At 42.7% G+C, this 15,387-nt stretch overlaps 3 protein-coding genes and 1 long non-coding RNA gene across 7 annotated transcripts in view; 2 read left to right on the forward strand and 2 right to left on the reverse strand.

Annotated features, from left to right (window-relative positions):
* The first annotated feature begins 249 nt into the window (after nt 1-249).
* Nucleotides 250-13,078, forward strand: izumo1 (izumo sperm-oocyte fusion 1). Of its 3 annotated transcripts, XM_019888487.1 has the most exons (11): nt 430-505; nt 8,702-8,822; nt 9,156-9,368; nt 9,519-9,593; nt 9,934-10,017; nt 10,110-10,130; nt 10,215-10,304; nt 10,462-10,571; nt 11,368-11,518; nt 11,712-11,877; nt 12,041-13,078. In XM_019888487.1, exons 3-11 carry the CDS (start codon nt 9,161-9,163, stop codon nt 12,144-12,146), a joined length of 1,011 nt encoding a protein of 336 aa, XP_019744046.1. In that variant the 5' UTR covers nt 430-505; nt 8,702-8,822; nt 9,156-9,160; the 3' UTR covers nt 12,147-13,078. The 3 variants fall into 3 exon arrangements, with proteins under 3 accessions (XP_019744040.1, XP_019744046.1, XP_019744032.1); XM_019888481.1 differs by lacking the exon at nt 8,702-8,822 and having other exon boundaries at nt 250-505; XM_019888473.1 differs by lacking the exon at nt 430-505 and having other exon boundaries at nt 8,679-8,822.
* Nucleotides 684-8,754, reverse strand: LOC109526878 (uncharacterized family 31 glucosidase KIAA1161-like). Of its 2 annotated transcripts, none has more exons than XM_019888456.1 (7): nt 8,675-8,754; nt 7,389-7,827; nt 5,710-6,241; nt 4,360-5,164; nt 3,872-3,990; nt 2,931-3,321; nt 684-1,621 (listed from the first exon to the last, which is right to left on the reverse strand). In XM_019888456.1, the coding sequence occupies exons 2-6, from the start codon at nt 7,664-7,666 to the stop codon at nt 2,974-2,976; spliced, it is 2,082 nt and encodes a 693-aa protein (XP_019744015.1). In that variant the 5' UTR covers nt 7,667-7,827; nt 8,675-8,754; the 3' UTR covers nt 684-1,621; nt 2,931-2,973. The 2 variants fall into 2 exon arrangements, with proteins under 2 accessions (XP_019744015.1, XP_019744023.1); XM_019888464.1 differs by having other exon boundaries at nt 1,309-3,321; nt 7,389-7,690; nt 7,786-7,827; nt 8,675-8,717.
* On the reverse strand, nt 684-10,167 carry LOC109526917 (uncharacterized). The gene is made up of 3 exons (XR_002170435.1): nt 10,157-10,167; nt 9,992-9,994; nt 684-1,719 (listed from the first exon to the last, which is right to left on the reverse strand). It is a non-coding gene; the product is annotated as an uncharacterized LOC109526917 (long non-coding RNA).
* Nucleotides 13,079-14,562: 1,484 nt separating the features above from the next.
* Nucleotides 14,563-15,387, forward strand: part of dusp2 (dual specificity phosphatase 2) — a 5,847-nt gene continuing 5,022 nt past the window's right edge. The window contains exon 1 of the mRNA XM_019888560.1: nt 14,563-15,095. Coding sequence (XP_019744119.1) covers nt 14,705-15,095 — 391 coding nt within the window. The 5' untranslated portion in view covers nt 14,563-14,704. The remainder of the gene's footprint in view (nt 15,096-15,387) is intronic.

The raw sequence follows: 15,387 nt of genomic DNA on the forward strand, positions 1-15,387 counted from the left end.
GACAAGAACTTCGCAAATACTCTCCATCGTTAAAGATTGTACATTGTTCTGATTGCATCCTTCTAATGAAAACTGATAGAATGTCAGGATGCTAACAATTGATTTGCTGACATAAGATAATGGGTACGGAAAGCTTGGGAGCAAACCTTTTATGTATTTATTTGATGTCTTACTGCGTGCTAACAATTGAAAAGCCTGATGATGCGGAATAATATTGAGGATTGGTCAAATTGTCTCTTTCGGGAGACATGCGTATGTTGCAGCATCGATTGTGTGTTCTGTTCATTTGAAGAGAAAATGACACTGGCAATGCGTGTCATCATGAACACACATCATCAAGGACTTAACCTGACACATAAACGCTTTGATACTTTATGATCACCTGTAGTGTAATGACTGAACTCTTGACTCTCCCCTCATCTTGATTGCCTTTCAATAAACAGCAGCACAATGAAGATGAAGCTTTGGTTGGGACCTCTGGTCCAAGACATGATTTTCTTCAAGGGTAAGAACTCATTTTGTTTCCTAACTTGAGAAACCTTGGATGTCAAATAAAAGGAGCAATGAGTTTGTAAGAATCTGTTTAGGTTTTCTGTCACTTTATATATTGTGAACTGACTTCGCCAGAAAGCAGTGTACCGTAAACCAATGGGAAATTTGTGACTGAAAACTTGACTCTTTGGTAGAAAAATGCCCATTTCTTTATTAGGTGAGACAGCTTGATGAAATCTGAAGTGTCAGGTTAAAGCTCCATCAATTCTCTATTGAATAAAGACAACAAAAAAATATTGAAGACATTAAAAATGGCTGGAAATTAAAGGGAAAGTCAAGTCAAACATTTTCTTTACAATATTTTCCATGCACCACCAGTAGTCTAAACACAGCATTTCGATCAATATTGCATTTGTGGAATATGAATTAAGCAGCAAAAATCCACCAGTGTTTTTCCATCTCAGGGGGGCAGGCATTTTTCCATTTGCTGTCGATTGAAAATGACATCACAAACTGAAGCATGTGAGGCAAAATGAACGGTGCCAGTCTTCAGTGCGAGAAACTCATCTCGAAAATACTTATGTCATTCTAGTTTATTTTTTGATGCAGACCAGCATTATCTGCTTAATTGCTCCTCATTGTGAAGTTCACTGCAATCTTAAATAGCACTTAAAGTAATTGGGCCAACCTTGGGTGAAAGGAACCAAATCTGCTCAACCTCCACACCTGCTCAGTGAGTGGGTTCGGAAAACATCCCAGCACTTTTTTGCATGCATTAATATTTCTATCCTGGCACCATAGTAAACACACAAGAGCAAATAACAAAAGATTCATTTTGGCTATCGGACGCATATGGCAAACGTGAACGTAGCAGTTTTCAAGAAAAGGCATTGTGGGTGTGTGCCTTGCCGTCATGACTGCAGGATCAGACAAATATGAAAATGTTCAGCACTCATGGCGCACACGCCAACATGTTTGAATGTACAGTAACAATCACATTGTTTTTAAAACTACCAACATGTGCCAATCTACAATTAGGAGAGATTATTTGCAGAAAGTAAGGAATGGCACCACTGGTGAAGGAATGTTGATGCAGGAACGTTAGTGTAGTAGTTCTCAAACTAGGGTCCTCAAACTTACTTAAAAAAACAAAAACAAAAAATACACTGTTGTATGATTTGGAAAAAGTGCATATCTCTGGGAACAATAAACAAACATAAACCAAAACTGTTCGGATTCACAAGAAATCCTTGAGGGGGGGAAAAGTCTCCCCTCCGAGGGGTGCCTCGACCCATCCATTTTGAGAACCCCTATTTAGTGCATTTGCTGTACATTCATCCACAAACGAGATGACATGTAGAGCGGAATACGAAAAGAAAATCACATTCAACATTTATGCAAAACAACAGTTAACCTTTCATTTCATTCAATCAATGACTTAAGTCAAAGGGTGAACTTAGTACTTGTTCAGTGGCCAACACTGATGATAAAGACACACATTGGTTAGCTTACAGTGCGGTACATTAGCATTTAAGGAGATGAAGCCTCCGCCGACCGGGTAGATGACTGCAGCAATGACACGATCGGAGTTCGTTTACTACTGTCTGGAAGGCACATGAGAAAAGGATGGAACAATACAATTGAATTTCATTCAGTCTTTGGCTGAGACCTGCATGCAGCAGTCCAAATGGAGCGCAGCTTCGTGCGAGGCATGTACGGCAGCCATTAGATTCCAGTGCCTGTTGACTTGCATGCTAAATCAGTGTTTCATACCTATAGTTAAATTTTATCGGCAGATAAGCCACTTTAAACGAAAAACTTTTCTGTTGTTAGAAGTGGAAGTTTTGTCCAACTGGAACTAGTTCACTGCAGTCAACATAGGGCATGCCTGTCTTTTTCATGTGTGACTGTTTTTTTTTTTTTTTTTTAAATTTGAAGTGAACCCTAAATCCAGAATAAGATTGAATTGAAAAGGGGGTGTTCAAAAATTCCTACTCAGCCGAACGGGATTTTGGGTGCGAGTACGAGCTGTAATATTCTTGCTCTCGGTTTGTGTATAATAAATTTCCCTCAGACTTGTATGCCGAAGAATACAGTATATTACATTTATTAACCCTTGCAGGGACAGTGGTTACTACAGTGGAAAGCTTATCATGTTATCGGGTTACAGGGTGCATGAAACGGTTAATAATTTTATTTCAGGAGTAAAATTGAATGATCTGTTTAACTAAGGAAGTAGCCGACTTTAGCAGAAGTGGCCAGCATCATTCATGAGGAGATGTTGAAGAAAAATAAATATTTTGTCAAAATGACTTAGGCCATCACTTTAAGGAGGTGACAAAATAGTGAAACTATTATTCTCAACAGCTGTATTGCTGGCAGCGCAGTCATGTCAAAACTGCTGCTTTTATTTGGCACGTGTTCATGGACACATTTACCTGGAAACAGCATGGGAAGGCCCGTCCGAATGCTTGCATAAGTTCAGTGCACCCAAGTAAAGTAGGCAATCTCATCCAGATCAACAGGGTAGTCGGTGAGGTACTTGGGACCCTTAACAAAATGTTCTCCCTTGTAGCTTCTCCACCTTCCCGCAGGCAAGTAGATGTCCCGTTCCTGCTTGCCTGGTTCCAACACGGGAGCCACCATCAGGTCATCCCCAATCAGAAACTGGGAGTCGACCTTATAAGCCGCCTCGTCGTCGTTGGCGATCCACCAGAGGGGCCTGATGATGGGATCTCCTGTGTTAAGCACCTCGTGGGCCAGCTCTAGAACCCTGGGGGCTACCAGGGTCTCGTGGAGTTTTGTGAACTTTCGCGCTATGTCCACCACCTGGACAAAGATGCGAGTTATCATCATTTTCTTGCAAAGCAGGGTATAATCAATCAATTACCCCTCCGGGATCATAATCTGTGTTTAAAATATCAAAATATGAAAACAAATATAGATCAAAGGAAACACAATGATAGGATCAGACATATATTGATACAACCAGCCAAGGACTCGGGCTTTGGAGCCTGTAGGTGAGAGTTCAAGTCCCGGCTGTGAACATGTAATTTAAAAATAAAAAATAAAAAAAAGATCAATTTGCATCTAGTTGTTGGAGAAATGCTAGCCTGCTTCCTGACTGCTTCTGAGGTGACCTTGTGCAAGGCAAGAAGTTTGACAAGTCGTAGTTACTTTCACGCTAACGTGTTGTACTTTTGTGATACCTTAAAAACATTCACGTGCACGAATTAAACCACAATGAAAATCAAACTTAAAAAAAATGGACAAAAACATACTGAATAACAATTTCAGTTGACCCACTCTAGTTCATATCAAGTAAATACTGTACAACAAACACATGTGAAGTAAATGTATTAAGTGTTATTCTACTCACTTCATCGTCATAGAACCATGGTGGTATAGAAAACTGCATAGCAGGCATAAATGCAGACAGCTCCAACCATCTGATGTACAGCTCTCTGTCAGGCAGGTCATACCCGTCTTTTATAGATCCTAAAGTACAACATAAATATTAGCGATACATCATTTTATATTAAAAGTTCAGTGTATCATTTATGTGAGTGAAAAAACGATTAACAACAAACACCCCGATGAGTCAGCATTTGCCTGTCTACGATTTTGTTTTTATCTATATTCACTGAAAAACTAGGATGTCCTCTTTTAGTGCCGAAGTCTAAGATCTTGAAGCAACATTCTAGCGCCACCTGGAGGAATCTTCATGTTATGTTTAATTCCTTGATGGCATTTCTTCATCTGCATTTGAGATGTTCTGTTTTGTTTGTAAATAATTTGCAGATGCTATTCATGGCAGGGCTTGGTTGCTGTCATGTTAATTTCCGCGAAGCCGTAGAGATCTTGTACCTGTCATGTGGTCAGGGTACGCATTCCCGCCGATCATATCAGGCAGTACAAATTGGTACCCCAGGATGCTGATCGTCAGAACTGTGGGAATGATGGACTTGAGGCCGAGCTCGTAACCCCACACCGAGTCCCTGTCAATGATCCTGTAGAAACAGGAGATGTTCTGACTCTGGTAGCCCACCCTCAGCTCGGCCCGCTCACTAAACGGTATGGCCATCTCTGTGTAGCGGCGGGTGAAGGTGGAGGGGTCCGTCAGCGGGATTAGGGTGCTAAACTGTTGAGGGAGATAGCTTGTCTCTCCTGCATCAAACTTAAAGGAGGTCACGCCATAGTGTGCTTTGAGCTTGGTCAGTTGGCCTGAATACCAGCTGCGGGCATCTGGGTTGGTAAAGTCCAAGATTCCGCCAATGCCGTTCCACCAGCGAACGAGAGCTGGCAGCTCACCGCCGGGCTCGCGCACAAACAGTCCATCCTGAATGGCAACGCCAAAGTTGATGGAGTCATAGTTGATGAAAGGATGAGTCCAGAGCGTCACTTGAAAGCCGTCCTGTCGGAGCGTGTCGAACATGCCGCTGGCGTTGGGGAACTTCTGGGGGTCGAAATCAAACTCGCCGTAGTCGGCGGTGTAGCGGTCGTCGAGCTCCAGGTGAGAGCAGGTGAAGCCATGTTTGGTGATGTCGGAGGCATACTGCAGTAACTTCTCTTGGGTGACAGACGTCTTGTACAGAGCCCAAGTGGACCACACCGGGTGCTTGAACACCTCAACGGAAGGAACCTTGACCGGCTTTGGGAAATAGCGGCGCACCTGACGGAGCAAAAACAAGAATGTACTTTTTCTGCACAACCTTTTTTGGACAAATTGGTTTTCAGCAGTCGCAACATTCGGTAGCCATTATCACATCCCAATTACAGAAACCATCCCTGTTGACAATTGCTGTCGATGGTGTCACTCAAACTGTCAGACTGTATGTTGCCAGGGCGGCACGGTGGTTGACTGGTTAGCACGTCAACCTCACAATGCAGAGGTCATGGGTTTGACTCTGGGCTACGGCCTTCCTTTGTTGAGCATGTTCTCCCTATGCCTCAGTTTGTTTTCTCTGGGTACTTTGGTTTCCTTCCACATTCCAAAAACATGCATGTTCGTTTAATTGAACACTCTAAACTGTCGCTAATTGTGATTGTGAGTGCGAATGGTTGTTCATCTATGTGTGTCGTATGATTGGCTGGCAACCTGTTCAGGTGTACCCCGCCTACTGCCCGAAGACGGCTGGTTAGTACGTCCAGCACCTGCGACCCTCATGAGGATAAGCGGATCAGATTAATGGATGCATGGATGGTGTCAATACTCACCATGTATTTATGAATTGAGGTGACATCTGAACCCACACACACTCGGTAGCTGAGTTCTGGTGAGGCCTGCTGTCCATCCAGTGGTTTGAATGGAGAATCTTGGTACCGGGCCTGGAAGTGAAGTGTCATGTCCTTCTCAGACCAGCCCAAATGAAACGGCACAGAATCGTTGATTTTAATGGCCACAGCCTTGGACGAGAGCCAGTAGCGTTCCAGAATCCCCCCAAAGGCATTCCGGTTTGAGTAGATGTCGCTCGTGATGAAAGGCTGCGGTTCCTGCTCGCCCTCGATGCTGATCGGCCAGTGCTGGGTGGCCGACTCTGCCCCTCCGTACCAGTGAGAGCCATTACAAGCCATGGCGTGTTCCACGGTGCGCTTATCTTGCAGAGGCTCCCAGCGCACGCGGTAACACATCACTGTGTCCTTCAACCGAACCGTGTGGATAAAAAAGTTGATCTTGCCGGCATCTGACTCAGTGCAGCTTAGCATATTTTCCTCATTGGAGCATGAGTCTAAATCCAGTGTGGCGGACCTGCAGATCATTCAAGAGAACTGGTTCAGCACTAAATATGTCATGCAACAAAACGTGAATTAAACAATAGCCCATATCTGGCTCACAGTTTCAAGGTTTGAGCTTCAACTCTCCCTCCTGTGTGGAAACTCACACGTCCTCCCTGCTTGTGAGGGTTTTCTACATTCTCAATTTCTAAATTGTCCACAGGCGTAAATATGAGTGTAAAGTAGTGGTTGTTTGCAAATTTGTATTCTTGAAATATATTGGGGGAAACTACCCAAATGTTGCTTCAATGCCTGCGTTGTATTGAGCAGATTTAACGCCGTCACAGAGTTTTCCTCAACTCCGCTCTGTAGTGAAATTGATATTACCGGTATGTTGTTCCTCAATTGTTGTAGGATTGTTTATTCAACATCAAGTCTAGACAAGTGATAGAACTGATCACCTGTGATGCTAACGAGGACAAGCTCAATTGAAAATGAATGGATGGATAGCTTCAACACAATAACGGTAAGCGGATGCATTACAGAACACTTTCTGCTATGAGCGGGAAGATTTGGATTCAGGCCATGACTACAGTAGCCATGTTCTCCCAGAGGGGCTACTAATCATTCGTTCAATGTAGTTTCCATTATCCATTGACCTATTTCGGACACACAGAGTGGACTGTTATTCAATCAACAAATTTGCACGTGTGTGTGTGCTTGTGTGTTGGATTAACTCATGTTATGTATTGCGTGTGTAATGACCTTGTATTTTCATTGAAAGAGAATCTGCAAAGGTTAAATGGAGGCAAATCGACTTTTTTTGTTTGTTGAAAGATGTTTCACATTTAACCCAAAAGGCTTTCTTGGTTGATTTTTTTTTTCCCCGTGAAAGGGATGTCAGGACATTGTTGTGAAGAGACAATAGATGTTGCCTCAAATGTCGTTCTGTGTTATGAGGCAGCTTGTCAGTTTGACCTAGATGCCGCTTTCAAACCAGCGATCCTCCTTATCCAGAATTTGGATGTCATCCTCAAAAGAATGTCCTGACATTCCTCCTCGAAAAAATGGTCTCATTCCACAGGGAGCGTGGCTCCAATACACTCTTTTTAATTTTAACTTTTGCACACTAACCTAGATGACACAGTCTACTTTACAGACACACACAAAGAGAAGCCCACCTGAAGGTCATGGTGAATATAATAGTGCCTGCTTGGTTCCGAATTACAAAACCATCCTTGTTGAGGTCTAGCAGCTCCGTCTTCATGAGCTGGGCTGTGCGCAGAGAGGCCGAGTAGTAGCACCAGGCCACCACGGCAGCCAGAACCAACACACAGCCCAAAACGCTTGCAATGACCAAGGGCCGGGCTTCCTGATTTCCTCGCTTTTTTAGCGGGGAGCCCCCGGTCTCATCGGACAGGTGCTGCTCCCCTGGGGCCACTGGAACGATCTGGTACATACTAAATTTTATGTAAATGAGGAGCTGAAAAGAATGGTGGATAATGATGATTTTCAAAATAGAGCTTCCTCCCTGTAGTAGTCGTGGAATCGGAGGAAGAACGATGAATGGATGTCTACCTTCCTGTCCTTGGTAATGTCTTCATGTTGGATGGTTCCAACCTTGAAGGAAGGCACCCATGTCAATACAGTAGAAGCAATGCAAGAGTCATTTTGCAAAATAATAGTAGATACCCTTGATGGTGTAATGGTACATTTGTGTGATAAGCCTGAACAAATTCACACTACTTATAGAATCCTCAGAGAATTTGAACATTTTAACCTCCGGTGGGTGCGTGTGAAAGGAATTTAATATTCAGAGAGAGGAAATATGAGGAGATTGATGAAGCTCAAAGGTACTGTTGGAGATCGATTTAGTGGGTAGCTTCATCTTAAAGTACACTCAGTATATTTTGAGCTTTTGTTTTTCATTTGATTCCTTTACTTCATGGCCTATGTTTTATCTACATGTGCTTAACTGTAATTACAACTAGTAAAACTGCGTTGGAGACAGGCCACGGCGATTTCATATTTACGTACAGATTCCGGTTACGTCACTGACTTTGGATCGGAACTTCGTCGTAAACCGAGAGAACCCCGGCACAGGCTCTTTTAGCTAAAGAGGAAGAGAATGCTGGCAACAATGTGAACGTAATACTTGACTGATTTATGTCGTCGTGGTTCTATATCACTTCTGGCTTTTAAGGCGGAAACCACGCGGTTTCATGAACAATTGGTCAACCCGTCTTCCCTGCCCTTTTTTTGTTGTTGTATTTTATTTTTTACAAGAGGCCCAGATATAACATAAAATCTATAGTTCGCAAGAGTACGACGCCCCAGCTGTCAACTGTTATAAATTTCTTTTCACGCCAATCGAATAGCAGCCCAATGCGGGTGGTGCCGTCTACGAAGGTGTAACTCATAACATGTCATGTAATGATGGTTAAAAGAGAAAACAGAAAAAGCTTACTTGTCCCCAATGTCGTTTTACTTCCAGCACAGATCCGCGAAGCGTTGCGCAGGTGCAGCACTGCAGCTCCGTGTGCCCGCCCAACAACAACCAAACTGCGACGCTGATTTGTCCAGGCGCACGTCAATCGAATATGAGTGGATTCGGGGTATTGTAGTTCCGCAGTTAAGATTTTCAAACGATTTGCAACCTGTCGTGTTAAATAACAAATATATCCATCCTTCCAACAGCTCACAAAATATCAGGAAAACTGAAATGGTGAAAAACAGCTTAACATATATCCCCCCCCCCCCAAATTCAGTCCAACATAGTCCTCTGTTAAGAAGAGCCTCTTTTACACAGACCATGCAGAATTGTAAACCTATGACGGAAGCCCTGGAATTTTTCATGTTTGCCATCCTGCGATCAATCTAATCTGTCACACAGAAAAAAATGGATAAATGTTGCCTGACAACAAAATGTATTTGTCCCCACCAAACAGGGAGAATGCTGCAGTGGTGGGCAGTCATACTGATGCTGTGCTGCAACACTGTGAGTGAGGCCTGTCTGCAGTGTGACAAAGAGATCTTGAACACGCACGAAGACTTTTCCTTATCTGCCTCCACTCCACAAAAGCAAATCGAACGGGAAAAGATTATTGATAATGTCTATAGCAAATACAAGGAAGCAAGCCGGGAACTGAAGGGCATCATAGGTAAGAACTACATTTGCCCCAACAAAACATATAAAGTAATGATTTATTTTGAGAAGTTTCCAAATGATTATTTCATTTCGGTTCTCTGGTTATGTCAAACACGAGCTTCTGTATTTCATGGTGGTTAATGGCCTGTGTCTCACTGCTTAGATCCGACCACCCTGTACAGAGTCAAAACTGAGTACCTGAGTGAATTTAATCGGTTCTTGGATGCAGATTACAGTGGTGAGAACTCACAAATTCTAATTGTTGCTGTGTATTAGGGAAGACAGTGGAACTTTGTGTTTTAGGACAAGCGCTATAGAAAATGGATGGTGGGACGGTTTACTCAATAACAGTGGTGAACTTTTTTTTTTCTCCCAACAGATGTTAATAATGTTAAAATTCAACCCGAAAATTCTCCTGTGCAGTTAATAATCGTGACATTATTTCCTATCGGAAAATTGCTTTAGAAATTAATAGAGGTCAGCCAACACCCTGAACTGCGTTTGTAACAGTTCCACTGCACATATGGACATGAGCATAGTGAGCATGCTTCGACACTAACCGCTTTTTTCTTCCCCAGGACTTTCTCAAAGAGACTTCATTCATATCATTGAACAAGGGAAGAAGATTTTAGTCACACACTTGAAAAAGTTCATAGCTGACAGTAAATACCTTTAATATGAGAGCGTGCACGACATAATTTAAACATCTTAAATGGTGAATCAGATGTGTGCTTTTTGTTTGTCTTTCCCTCAGAATTGTGCCCCAACAAGTGTGGTGAGTTTGATCTTCTCTTTGCAGACGCAAAAAAATTATGTTTGAAGGCCTGGACATAATGTGTGCATACTGTTTGGCACTCAGGGCTCTTGCAGAGACGGGTAATGGATTGCATGTCATGCAAGTACAAGATCTACAGCTGTCCATCTCCGTCCGGCAAACTGGATTGTGGTGGTATGTACTCGTGTATGAAGAGTATGTCCTTTTCTCAACATAGGACACGTGGTGACGGGAGTGCAAATAAGTGCCGTGTTGCCTGTCCATGTGAGTGAAAAAGATTAGTCCAATAGCATCCCTCTTGTCATCCTCGGCTCCCTCACCCTTTCTGCAGAATACCAGATTGAGGCTGAAGAGGGAGGACATGCATTTCTGGACTGTTTCCAACCATGGCATTCACTTGTTTTTGGGAGCCTCTCATACACCTGGACCTCTGACACAAAGGTCTGCCTTTACATCCTCACAAATGTCTTCAGTCATAACTATACAGTATGTACTGTATGTATGGGCCATCTCACCAAATTAGTACCATTTGCTTTGTAACATTATTAAAATAAATGTAAACAAATGGAAATAGTTTCTTTTTAAATTCCAAAACCTACAACTCACAGATTGAACGACTGAAAATGTGGATTACATTAGGAAAAAAAGCATTACAATCTTAATTTGATACATTTTAACTTCTTCTGGGCACAACCGGCACGGTCCGCTGGATTGGCCCAAATACACTGGAATTTCCAATGGTGAAGAGTCAAAGTTGATGAAAAAAAGTTACAAAATAAAATTAAAGAAAGAAAAATGAAAAAGGAAGAAGAATAATTTCCATAGGATATTATGGAACACGAATGATTACAGCACATCTGCCTCACAGTTATAAGCCTGTGGGTTCAATTCTTGCCTTGGGCTTTATGCGTGGCATTTGTCTGTTCTGCCCGAACTTGCTCAGATTTTTTCCTGGCATGACGCATTTCTGTTTGTTCTTTTTTGTATTTCAAAACCTGTATGGAAAATAGAATAAATAATCCCTGATAAAAATCAACCTGTAATTATAAAACTTTTATTAAACCTTTCACCACCAAAGTCTGCGGTTTTGTGTAATTTTACAGTTACAGGATATTTCCCAATTTAAGGGGGAATATTGGGCACATTTCATCATGACATTCAACTTGCTGTATATTATGTGTCCCACTTTTACACTATTATTACCAATTTTTTGGGCATTATTTTTTTGTGTATTCAGGTCAATGGTCCGAACTCAGGATATAAGATAGTAATGGAGGAGTCTAGCATGGTGTTAAATCAGCTCCACTTGAGGGATCAGGGGACGTACCGGTGCTCACTGACGGGCCAAGATGGGACTGAGTTCTACCGAGTTGCAGTGCACTTGACTGGTAAATTGTAAAGTCACACTTCTCGACAGCTCCTTTTTTAAAATAGATAGTTACGGTAGATAGAAATGTCATGAACTTCTGCGTGGCAAAAGCCCAAGCATTCTTCGATGTCACAAGTAAAAAAAAAAAAAAAAAACCCTTGCATACCATTTGACCAATGTACTTTTAATGCTGTATTTCTTATCCTTCACAGTCACTCGAGCGCCAACCGAAACATATCGATCTAGCGTTTCACTGCCTGCGTTGACTCCTGAAGACGAAGAATCACTTCAACACGACAGAGGCGCGCTGGTTCCGCTCATGGCTGTAGTCACGGCTCTTAGTCTGGCAGGTTGCCTCATCTTCATTGTTGTCATTGGGTAAGTCGCGGAAAAAGATGACAAACAAGAGCACTGCGGTTTGGTTCACACTTTTTGGCGCCCTTTATAACATAGGTTTTATAACGCCCTTTATAATGGCCCCAAGATGCTATACAGTTGTGGTTTAAATATGAGTGTATGATTGTATGTGTCCTCCCCACAGAAAGATGATGATTCAGCGAAGAAAAACATCGGCGACACAGAGAAGCAGGGTGGAGGAAGAAAATAACACATTCACCTCTGTGTGGGCCAGATGGCGTGCACAGTAAATGGTTCTTGTGGGATTGGAAATTTCAAATGTACTTGATGTTTTCTTGTCATGCTGTCATCGCTGGTCCACCCGATTGTATTTTGGTCTCATCCGACCAAAGCACCTTCTTCCACAGGTTTGTGGTGTCCCCTTTGTGGCAAACGGGACTTCTCATGCCTGTCTTTCAACAGTGGTTTTCTTCTCGCCACTCTTCATAAAGTGCACTACTTATAGGAAGTGTAGTTGCTCTAAATTTTTGCACAACTTTATCCCTGACATGTCTGATGTGTTCCTTTTGTCGTGATGCTGTTTTTTTACTCACATTCTGTAACAAACAGCCGATAACTTCATAGAGTAGGTAAATGTAAACTGAGTAAAATTGTGTTGGCCTATCTTATAAAATTTGTTTGTGATTGTAAGGTCAGAAAATCTGAAAAAGCTTTCCAGAAAACCACCAGCCATATGGGAGGTGAGTGGGCGGCCTGGTCACATGGGCGTTCACGATACGAATTGGATGATCTCAGCATCTGGGTTGCAGTGTTTTTCAGATATTAAGTACTCCCGCCATACAAATAATCCGGGATAATCCCCATGTGGGAAGGAGGTATTCAGAATTTCTATTCTATCTAACATATTCTTGTCAAGAAAATTTGGGGTTTGACTTCCGGTTTAAGGAGAAAAATCCACCTATTTTTCTCCCATCTCGGGGATGCCTTGTATTGCCCACTTGCTGTTGACTGAGAATGACATCACAGTGCCTAAGGGTTCAGGTAACGACCGTCACGGCTCACGTTTTTCTGGGTTCGGTCGTGTGATCTTCGCAAGAGGAGCCCTTAGGCACTGTGATGTCATTTTCAGAACGATCCTTTAAAGACAAGGCACAATGGCATTATCAAGTAATGATACTCGGAATCAGCAAGTATTCAAATGTCAGTGCTAATACCAAAAAAATATATTTTCATGCATCCCTTACACAGGATTACTTGTTCTCTGTATTGTGTTGCTTGGCATGATAGTCACTCACTTATGAAGCATTTCAGCCAAATGGAAATGAAGAAGTGAGTACTTGCGTAGGTAATTGCTATCATCCATTAACACGCTAAAATCATTGCTCACTTGCTCGGGGGTCTGTGAAATGTGAGTCATTTGGTCTCAGTAATCCATTAACACTCACTGGGAGAACAAAGGCGGTGATGATATGTCTACGTGGGAGAAGGGGTTGTGGTGAGGTGGGGGTGGCAGGATGTGTAGTAGGCGGGGTCCATTTCATTTCCTGTTGGGACTGCTGGGATAGGTGTATGAAGTTTTTGGTCGGGGGGGGGGGGCGGTATGTCTACTGCAAGGCGGTATGTCTACTGCAATGTTCCTGCTGTGGTTACAGCAAATGCATACTAAGCTCAGCTGACAAGCCATGACGGACAGTGTTTGCGTGGCCAGACATTGCAGCCTCAGCAGCAGGGGAAGCACATGACAAAAAGTGGGTGAGCTGAGTACTGCTGAGGAACTACCGGTCTGCCAGCTGGGAGGAAAAACGAGGAGGAAGGAAGTGGAAACATGAAGGCAGTGCGAGTCACTTGTGTGGCCTTTGAGGGAAGGCATGAGAGATAGGCAGGCAAAATAAGTTTCATGTGGGTAACAGATGGGAATTAAAGTGTGGTAGATAATGTAAATAGTAATTCTTTTTTTTTTACACCAAATTGATAAACAAATGGATTAAACACTGTACTTAACTGTGAATATTGGGAAAACTAAAGCACATAAAATTCAAATGTGTTGCTAGATACTGTAGATATTGGGGTGGCATGGCTCAGTGGTGTCGTCCTTTCCCAGCCCAGAGATTGCGGATTCTACCCCAGCTCTTCCAAACATGTCGAAATTTCCTTGAGCAAGATGCTGACTACACACCATTAATGGCATGTCTAAATTCAGAAGTAAAGACATTGATAACAATAAAGATAGTGTGATATTGTGCTGGAGTGAATTGGAATGTGTCAATATTTGTAATGGTATTTGTGTTTATGTAATGTTATTTTAATTGTGATTTAACAAAGCTGTTTTTTAAATAAAATCTGTAATCTACATGCCCCAGTACAATATACTAAAACATTGTGACGATGTTAGTTTCCGTTGGAGCATGTTGTTTTAATGACGTCTAGCCCTCAGCCAAACGTCATTCGACAGCAAACCACATACGTGATAACCTAAAACGGGCTTGGTTAAAAACAAGACGTGACGTCCATATTAGGACTGACAGGTAAAGTCTAGCCCTCAACCAAACGTCATTCGACAGCAAAACCACATACGAGATACTGTAACCTCACACGGGCTTGGTTAAAAACAAGACGTGACGTCCATATTAGGACTGACAGGTAAAGCCATATTTGGAAGTTCCGCCTACAAGTGCCGTCTCTGAATGGAAAACAAGGCGGGGCTTTCACTTTGTTATTAAGTGAAAATCGTTTGAAGTCACTCACTGGAAACTAGGGAACAAATGCTGTGATTGACTGCCTTTAGTTACCGCAGCGACGACTTTTCATAGATTTTTATAACAGTCGACTTAATTTACCTTTTCCGACCATGACGACAGCCGGCGAGCCCTTGGAAATCAACAGCCACGAGTTGGTTCACCTCCTTAGGGAGCGCACCTCCACCAGCTGCGTGGTCCTGGACTGCAGACCCTTCTTGGACTTTTCCCTGGCGCACGTCAGTGAGTCCCGCAACGTCAACTGGAACTCGATGCTGCGACGCAGGTCTAAGGGCGCCGAGGTGGCCCTGGACTGGCTCATCCCGGACAAGGAGCTGCTGGGGAGGCTGCGGCGCGGGGAGCTCAGCCCACCGGCGTCGGTGGTCGTGGTAGTGATGGATGAGGCCAGCCGCTCCGTGGACGAGCTCAAGGCGGAAAGCGTGGCTCACATGCTGCTCGCGGCCCTGCGAAACGAACTCAGCACGCAAATTTACTTCCTGCAAGGTGACAAGAATATTACTTGGAAATGAGCAGTTCACAGACTGCTGTTGGCTCAACGATTTATAAATGATGTAATTATTGGGACGCTCAAATAAATCCAAGTACTTCATTTTCTAAGAACAAAAGGTTTGTATTACAGCAGTACTCATAAACATTTTACACCATGTAGTGATGATTATAATAATAATAATAATAATAATAATAATAATAATAATGATAAACTGGCTCAAAGATTAAATGTAAATTTTGTGTAGTACTTCAAAAAAAAAAACTACTGAATTATAGTTAACATGTG

This window comes from Hippocampus comes, unplaced genomic scaffold (genome assembly GCF_001891065.2).
Source record: "Hippocampus comes isolate QL1 unplaced genomic scaffold, H_comes_QL1_v1.1 scaffold155, whole genome shotgun sequence".
NCBI classification, from domain to species: Eukaryota; Metazoa; Chordata; class Actinopteri; order Syngnathiformes; family Syngnathidae; genus Hippocampus; species Hippocampus comes.

Coding starts and splice junctions, on each gene's coding strand:
- LOC109526878 (XM_019888456.1), bottom strand. CDS start 7,666: ATGTACCAGATCGTTCCAGTGGCCCCAGGGGAGCAGCACCTGTCCGAT. Junction 5,165..5,709: donor CCTCAATTCATAAATACATG/GTGAGTATTGAC, acceptor TTGCTCCGTCAG/GTGCGCCGCTATTTCCCAAA. Junction 3,991..4,359: donor GTACCCTGACCACATGACAG/GTACAAGATCTC, acceptor GTTGTACTTTAG/GATCTATAAAAGACGGGTAT.
- izumo1 (XM_019888473.1), top strand. CDS start 8,684: ATGTCGTTTTACTTCCAGCACAGATCCGCGAAGCGTTGCGCAGGTGCA. Junction 10,305..10,461: donor CGGCAAACTGGATTGTGGTG/GTATGTACTCGT, acceptor CCCTTTCTGCAG/AATACCAGATTGAGGCTGAA. Junction 11,519..11,711: donor AGTTGCAGTGCACTTGACTG/GTAAATTGTAAA, acceptor TATCCTTCACAG/TCACTCGAGCGCCAACCGAA.